This window comes from Corvus brachyrhynchos, unplaced genomic scaffold, assembly GCF_000691975.1.
Source record: "Corvus brachyrhynchos isolate BGI_N302 unplaced genomic scaffold, ASM69197v1 scaffold370, whole genome shotgun sequence".
NCBI classification, from domain to species: Eukaryota; Metazoa; Chordata; class Aves; order Passeriformes; family Corvidae; genus Corvus; species Corvus brachyrhynchos.
In genome coordinates, this window is record NW_008235977.1 from 3754361 (window position 1) to 3762758 (window position 8398).

Sequence of the window (8398 nt, forward strand, 5' to 3'; positions counted from 1 at the left end):
AGAGTGGGGGGGGGGGGGGGGCAGGGGGAGAGAAATGAAGACCATATCTTCTCAAGGTGTCACCTTCTCTTCCAGGCTGTAATTCTGCTACTTTTAATGTCGAAGGCATCACTTAAATCCCTGCATTTTAACAGCAGCTTTCTAACTATGCCTTTGAAAGCACTGTGGAATACAAAATAAAACCTTCAGGGAATATAAAACCACACAGTCTCTCAAATTAAATAAAGGTGCTAGGAAAACAGAATGTCACCTGAGATAGGCTTAAAGTCATGTTGAAGTTATAGATACAGCTCAACCAACCACCCTCAGCTTATCCTCTGAATCTTTTATCAGATGCAACACTAAATTCAGAGGAGTAGAAAAATTCACTGAAAAAAATCAAAGCCTACTTCACCATGTTTCCCGCTTCACAAATAATGGTGTCTTGCTCAAACAGCTTCATTCTTTATCAACCTTCAAACTACTGGTCATGAGGGTCGTATTTCATGAATAGCACATTTTGAACTCCAAAAAAATTGTTCTCCACGCAAAAATAAAGTGATTACATAAACTAGCTATAAAGTTCTATCTGTGGGCCACAGCTATTACATGCAGGTGCTTAAAAGTCCTCCAGAAAATATTCTTTGTTCCTTAATATTTTACCTAACTTCTTTGAAAGATTCCGTGGAATCATCTGAAAAAAACATATATGGTGGTTCCTGATTTTAGACATTTTTATACCAGTAAAATGCCAATGGGAAACAGACACAAATATCTTTGTCAAAAAAAGTAGGCTAAAAATCTCTTACTGGTCTCCGGCAGAAATGCCTCCATTAGATTTATGAACAGAAAATATCTAAAACAGGACATTTTCCTATCAGTGTTATATACCTTCTAACCTTCTCTCCTCACACAGAACTCAAATTCACTTTTGAGTACCCCATTTCCAATGATTTCCAAAGATTACACAGCAACTAAGATACCTGCTTAAAACTGAAAACCGCGTTTCATTTCCATACTAGCAGGCAGGAATAGATTCTTACCGTCCACTTGCCTAACAAAGTCTAACTTTAGGTGTTCCATTTTTTGTGTCCTCTCCCCTCTTTCCCCCAGATTAACCAGATGTTGTGGATCCAAACCCACAGACTCAGGTATATCATCAATGTCACACCTTTGTAGGTGTTTCTCAATATCTCCTCTTCCTTCTTAATCTTTCATCACACCATTCTTGTTCAGGGCCAATTCAAAAATGTACACGTTGCTCAGTCTGCAACCACACTGCAAAAAGGTGTCCAGCAACACTTCTTCAAATATATTATATGAACACATACAGCTAAAATAATACATGAGATGTATTTAAAGGAAAAGCATCTTTTAAAAGAAAACCTAAACATTTCAAGTCATGAGACTGTTGAAATCAACAGGACTGATGTAATGAAAATGAACTTTTACATCAGTGTGAGAAGGGAAAAAGACATACAGAGACTGATACTTCTGCTCTATCACAAATAGCCCCAGAAGGTAAGTTATCTTAAATATCAACACAGCTCCAGGCATCAGAAGTCTCTGACCACCTCCTAACATAAGCAGGTGACCCCAAGTAGGGGTCCCTAGAGAAAAAGCCAGATGGCAAAACTAATGATGATAAAAGACCAACATACTCACTTCACTGAGATGAATGGTGGAATGAAGGGTGAAACCAAGCAGCAAATTCAATTTATATGCTACTGTGGTGTCTGGGGATAGGGGGTTTTATGTATGACCACACAAGCATACGAGTTTATGAGATGAAACTAAGGAATATAAATGCTAGGAAATTAAAATCAGCAAACTGCATTTAAAGAAAATGAAAAAAGATACTATTTTAATCTCAGACAGCAATGACCCAGTTATAACGTGACTCAGCTGTAACAATTTTTCAAAATTTTTTGCAAATTTAGTAAAGGCATGTTATCAATATTTATCCCTTTCTTTTCTGTTTACATATACAAACATTTGAGCAATCAAGCTTTATTTCCTGTAAACTAGACTGCTCTGGGCTTTTGTGTAAATATCTCCATAGGCAAAGAACCAGAGAAGCACATCTTTTAATTATAAATATTCCACTGTATGTAATCAAACCATGTTTCTGTGTACCTCATGGAAGCAAGACAGACCTATGCCAAAGCTTTGGGGATTATCCATTTTCCATATTTGTGTAGCTCAACCAACTCCAGCCCTTACTGTGTGCCAGGTAGAGAACCACACACCCTGAAATCCATCTTGCTCCCAGTTGTGCTGCCCAGGCACACAGGTCTGAACCAAATTTGGAATTAAAAGGGCAAGAAACTACAGTGAATCCAGTGCATGTGTGGCTCATGGCAAAACCCAGGTACTATCACTTCAACAAACTCAACCTGATAAACCACAGCCCTGGAACAACAGGAATTACAAACAGGCAAGAACCTACTGTGTTATCAGAGCCATTCCTCTACTAAGACAGAAATAGCTGCTGTAGGGCAAAACATTATTCTCACAACCTGAAGCAGAGCATTTGTGTATTTTTGCTCCAGAATTTCAAGTATTTCCTCTTGCAAACAGCCAGCCAACGGGATTTACTTCATAAACCCGCATGTTGCAAAATAAGCCTCTCTAAATACTTACGTTATTATGCGATTAATTAAATGGTGATTAACTTCCTGGGATGCACCTCTGCTTTGAGCATCCTATCACTTAAGGAAATGATTGCTTTAACAGTATTTTAAAACCTCCCTGGCACCTAGGAGTCCAACCAAGAGTCCTTCTCTGTAAAGCTCCTCTCTTGCATAACACTTGCCAGCAGAGGTAGTTGATCGATTACAGATTAAAATTCAGTTCTCCTCTTTCCCAGTAGACCAGGCTTTGCCAGAAGGCACAGAGGGCTGGGTACACACATTTTGGCACTGCTGCTTGCCAGTGTAGGCTAAACTTCTGGGCATTAGCAAAGGGTTGAACAATTTCAAAAAGGAAATCTGTTGCAAGGTAGACAGCCTAGAAAAAGCAGCTGCAAGTTATGATCTGGAGATTAAGGCAAATAACAAAACAACAGATATCCATGGCTGAGTTAGAGCCAAAGTCAAGACATGAAGAAAAGGTTCCCAGATTCTTTAAAAGAAAAAAAAAAAGATAAAATAAGATCCTGATAAGTCAACTTCCTCCTTAGAATTTTTTTTTTTTGCGTCTAATATGTCATCCTGCTAGCAAATAACTAGATCCTTCTCCTGTTAAATAATCCTTGGGGGGGTGGGGGAAAAACACTGATCCAGGAGCAATCTCTCAGAGCTCAGTATGCTCTGAAACTGTAATGTCCTTCATGTAATCAACAGGATAGAAGAAGGCAAAGCAACCAGTCAGCAACTGGACCAAGCTGTTGTACAGGTTTATGGTGAAAATGGAAATACCTCCCCTATTCTTTCATACCTTAAAACATCTCAGAAAGGCATTTTCAGTGATTACTGCTCTTTATTTGATTACCTCCCTCTAAAAACAGACAATTAACACAATTATGAACTTGTTAATATGAAGAAAATGCATTCTTCGTATTTCTAACATATTCCCTCAACAGAGATATTGTCATTCTATCATCGTCCAGATGACAGCTTACTTAGTACATGCAGCATGACCAAGCTTCCTTCTGTCATCTCAAGAGACTTCTACACACAAGTTAATTGCCTTAAATGAAATGAAGTGCTATCAAAATGCATTTCTCACAGACTGTGAGAAATGGACCTGGTTTTACTGCTGGGTGGCTTGTTTAGCTGCTTTACTGGGGATATTTTTATTTACTGGTGGGTTTTACAGAGAAAGTGGTGGATTCTGCCATGTTTTTGCATGTTCTTGTGTACCTGGAGCAAAAGGAGTTGGTCAGATGCTGTCCCCAAAGACAAGGCAGTTACATCACCTGAGGTCAACCAAATGCAAACAGTCCCTCTCTGCAGCTGTATCGCCGCTGCATCCCAGTTTCTTGCCAGGCTAAAACACACGGAACAAACTGCTCCACCAAGGGACTGAGCAGAAAGCACTCACACTGCCTTCCCAAGGCCTGGCAAATTTCAACAATAAGCCTTGTTTGGCAGCATTAACTTTCATAAAACTGCACTCCAAATCATTAACTTCATCATAAGGACCAGCTGCAGAGTGGAGCCTGAATACTCAGAATAAAGCCTTTAAGCCAGCTAGCTTAAAGACAGACATTTCTATCTCTGAAGGGCTGGGCAGGATGAAATACTCACTCCTGCTCCACAACACTCATTTTCACACACCCTAGCTCTTGTCTCCATAGGAAATGTACACAACAGGAAACTCAAGATCCAAAGCAAACGGAGAGAGCCTTCTGCTCATCTCTGCTGAGCCTTGGCAGGCCCCCCTCATCTGCCTCCTACAACCTTCACTTCTTGTTCACAAACCCCACCCTTCCACAACCCCGCCCCAACACTCTGCCCAAAAATACATCATCAAACATGGAATAAAATGGGAACAGCCCCAAACCTACCCCAGGAAGCCTGGAATCAAGCTGATTCTAAAAATCCCAGTGCCACCAGCCATCATCCCTACCCCATCTCAAATCACAGTCTAGACTGCACACTGACTATGCACGCAGCTGCTCAAAAATGTGGATAAACATACTCGGAGCAATTAGTGTCAGGCTTCGGTCCACTGCCCAAACTCCAGCAGCACAGTTACACAACCAGCCCAGCCCTCCAGCCTGCACTTCCACGCTAATCCTAGTCCCTAAATCCTTGCCCACAGACAATTCACACAGAGCCACCCAAAATTTCAGCGTTTTGCTTTGCAAACATTCAGTCACAGCATTTGGCTTACCACAAAAGGCATGGCAGGATTCAAAAATAAACACAGCTTTACAGCACCTATTTTGTGGATTGCGTAGCCAAGCTTGCTGCTGACATCTGCCAAACGCACAGAGGCTGAGGATTATTGATAGATTTAAATTCCTTAATCTGAATTTTTAGACAGCCAAGTCCTTATATCTACTTTCTTGGATGGTTTTTGCGTTTGTCTGAAAAATGGGGTCTGTATTTGATAAATATCCTAGCAAAACCCAAATCCCAAAAAGTATATGCCAGCAGCATCAATACTCTGGTTATTTTTTTCTCTGTCAATTTCCAGGAAAACTCCAGTAATCCTTGTAAATTAACTTCAGTTTAGATTACAGAAAATTGCAGAAACCACAGTGAGCAGTAAATGAATTAATCTTTCAAAAATAGATGAAAAAAATCTCATTTAAAAGCTTCAATTTATGTATAATAGAACAGGACTGCTATTGTCATCAAGAAGGTGAAGTGTAGGATCTTTCAGAATGGTAAATCTGGATTTCTGTATTCACTAATCTTACACAAGGAACTGTAGGATGATTTAAAGAATCATGCTGAAGAGAAATAAGGCCTGAGAAATATTGTGCCCTGCCCATTATGAAACCAAAAATAAAGGAAACCTCTAAAACAAAGGAAAAAAAATTTTAAATGTAAAAAACACTCTTCAGTAAACACACTCCTTGCTACTTATTCCAGTGATACTGAGCTTCCTGTGTAAGTATTGTTGCAGTGTAATAAACACTCCTGCTGCACCTCCTGTGGGTTTTGATACGTTCTGTCTCCAGGGTACAGGGCCACTTCAGGTAAAAGACCACTCACTAATGATAAACTTACCTAATTCCTGAGCAGAAACTTGATTAATGTTGGGCCTTTCTACCCTCAGCACATCAAACAGCTTGCACATTTAAAATGCACAAGTTTAGAGATGAAGTCTTTCAAGTGCATTTTTGCCAACCAACACTATTTGCAGAGCTGACATTAGTTCTAACTTCCAGGAACAGATGTGAAAATCGAAATCTGGCTTAAGAATTAGGTTCAAGAGGGAACTGCACATTTTTAGTCACAGGTTTTAAGTAACTTATAATTAGATGGGTATGTTACTGTCATTAACTATACCTCAACTAATATTTTGCACATTTAGCAATCATGTTTACAAATGTACCACACAGCAAAACACCCCAAATTCCACTGTATTTCTTATATTATAAAGCTTAAGACATTATTAAATTTTCCTTGACTTATGTTGCTGTACAGCGTCAAAATTTTTTTTATTGATTAGTTGCTTTAATATAATTAACTTTAAACAATAATTCAGTTATTTCTGTGATGCTGAACTGAGCTGCTTGGCTACTATTCTCACCTCAGCTCTTAACTCATGAGAGAGTCACGCCTTGTATGAATGTACTGATGAATTTGATCCTCAAGTCACAAGGCAAAACCTTTCCCACCTTTTCCAGAAAAACAAACACTCGGCATTTAAAGGAGTGAACAATAGCTACCCACATTACTCTAAAGCTTTTGGGTTTGCAGCTTTTGAGAAAGCTACACCATAATGCAGTATGACAGGTAAGTGAAAAGAGCCCTGTTTTTTCATTTTTCTCCTTCACTCAGCCACTTACTTACGACCTTCTAAGATGGTGAATGTATAAAAGATGAAAATTACATGCGAGAAACAGCCTTGCCTCTGGAACACCATCCCACAAATCCCTCAGCTGGCTTTGTGTGCTGGTGCAAGCTTCTGTCTCCCACCTCCCTGTGCATGTCTAACCTAATCAAACACAGAGCAGCTAGAGAAAACAAGAGTCCTGCCTGAGGATGCCAGCAGCACCATTCCAGTGCCCAAGCTTCCTAAAAGCTACTCCAAGCACCAGCTCTAAAGAGATCTGGCACCAAGATCCCCCTTCAGCCACCTGACCTCTAGCATGATATTTTCATAAATATGCTCTTATGTTTAATGCAAACAACACAACCTCACTCAGTCAGCCCTTGAGGCAACTCCCAGCTTGCCTTTTCCTCTGCATAGAGGTATTCTGATTTGCACATAGTTGGATGTTTTGCCTCTGAAATGAAACTTACACCACCCTCACGTGAACAATTACTCTCTTCTGGATTATTCACATTTTCTACACAGTTTAAACATCCCATATTTCTAAGAGGGATATAGGGAAGTGGGTCAGGATTACATGTTTTCTACTGATTTTTTCTCCACAGATGAGTTTCTAGTTTAAACACATACAGATTCCAACCAAGATCTATAAATCTCTTAACAAAAACTGTCAGAACAAGATTTATGAAAATGCCCTGTCCCTGGTGCTCTCTAACCCAATTAAAAACTCCTAATTGATTGTTTTGTTTCAAAATACTACCAGTCTAAAAATACTATTGTAAACAAACAGCAGTGAGCCACAGATCTTTAGCTAGGAATAAGTACAGAGTATTTATCTAAGTGAATTGAGATGAAATGCAATATAAGTCCTTGTTTAATTTTGACAGGAAAAAAATGCATAGTTTTTGTTGGGTTTGTTGGTTTTTTTTCTCCTCTCAGGATACACAGCTTGTTCAAAGACATCCACAAAATGCCTCAGGGCAGAAATGACAGTGCCAGAGTTTCTCCTATGCTCAGAATGTATGTCACAACAAAATATATTTAGTTTATCCATCATAAATATTTATTTATCTATGGTGTAAAAACACAAGTTTGACTTTCATACTTTCTTGTTTCAACTGCCAGACATGTTAAGACATCTCTCTTTGGCTTACTGTGGTTTTTTTTTGTCAGGAAACACACACTTGAGTCAAATTACATGTGTTCTGATTATGAATTCATGAACAACTCTGTTAAGCTTTAATAACAGCTCTCTCACTAAATGGTTACCATTATATAGGTCTTACCTCAAAAATTTCAAAGCCATAGATGTCCAGCACTCCCATCACCTTCTTTCTCACTTTTGTTTGTGCCTTAAACAAAATTAAACATTGAGTCAGTCATCTATACATTGCATACTTGGGACTCAAGAAAATGAATGTAGGCTGTCAAATACTGCAAACTAAAATGTTAAGTGTGGTTTCCCAAAATACACTTAATGTGAATATTTTTATAAGCTTAAGAACATGGCAGAAAGCAATTTGTTGAGCTGTGATACAGTTATTTGTGTGTAGCAGTGAACAGCCAGGAAAAATGAAATTGGAAAATACGGTTTTACTGTCCACTTTAATTTAAAGGATTTCTATTGATTTCTTTACAAGCACAAAGCAACAATACCTTAATGCTCTCATTGATCCTGGTAACAAGCCAGGAGAACAGGCGACTGTATAAATTCTTAGCCAGAGCATCACGGGCATAATAAGCCTAAACAGAAGAAAGAAGAAAAATGTTATAAATGCTGGGCTTAACCAAACATTTTCCTGCTGCTGACATGTCTTAAAGGTGCTACAAACTGAGGTAAACCAGCACAAGGAGCACTGGCTCTGCCCAAGCAGGCACAGGAGCCAGACCAGGGCTGCCAGACACTTCAGCAGCAGCACCTTGCTGGTGCTCCCCTCTGCCCTCCTGGCCAGGGGCTGGGCGG

General features: G+C 39.4%; 1 protein-coding gene across 6 annotated transcripts in view; it reads right to left on the reverse strand.

The window, feature by feature from the left end:
- The window catches only part of MYO1B (myosin IB), a 98771-nt gene that overhangs the window by 32812 nt on the left and 57561 nt on the right, over positions 1-8398 (reverse strand). For all 6 annotated transcript variants that reach the window (XM_017728722.1, XM_017728714.1, XM_008630068.2 and 3 more), the window contains exons 12-13: positions 8092-8178; positions 7722-7787 (exon numbers count right to left, since the gene is read on the reverse strand). In XM_017728722.1, the coding sequence (XP_017584211.1) occupies positions 7722-7787; positions 8092-8178 (153 nt within the window). The remainder of the gene's footprint in view (positions 1-7721; positions 7788-8091; positions 8179-8398) is intronic.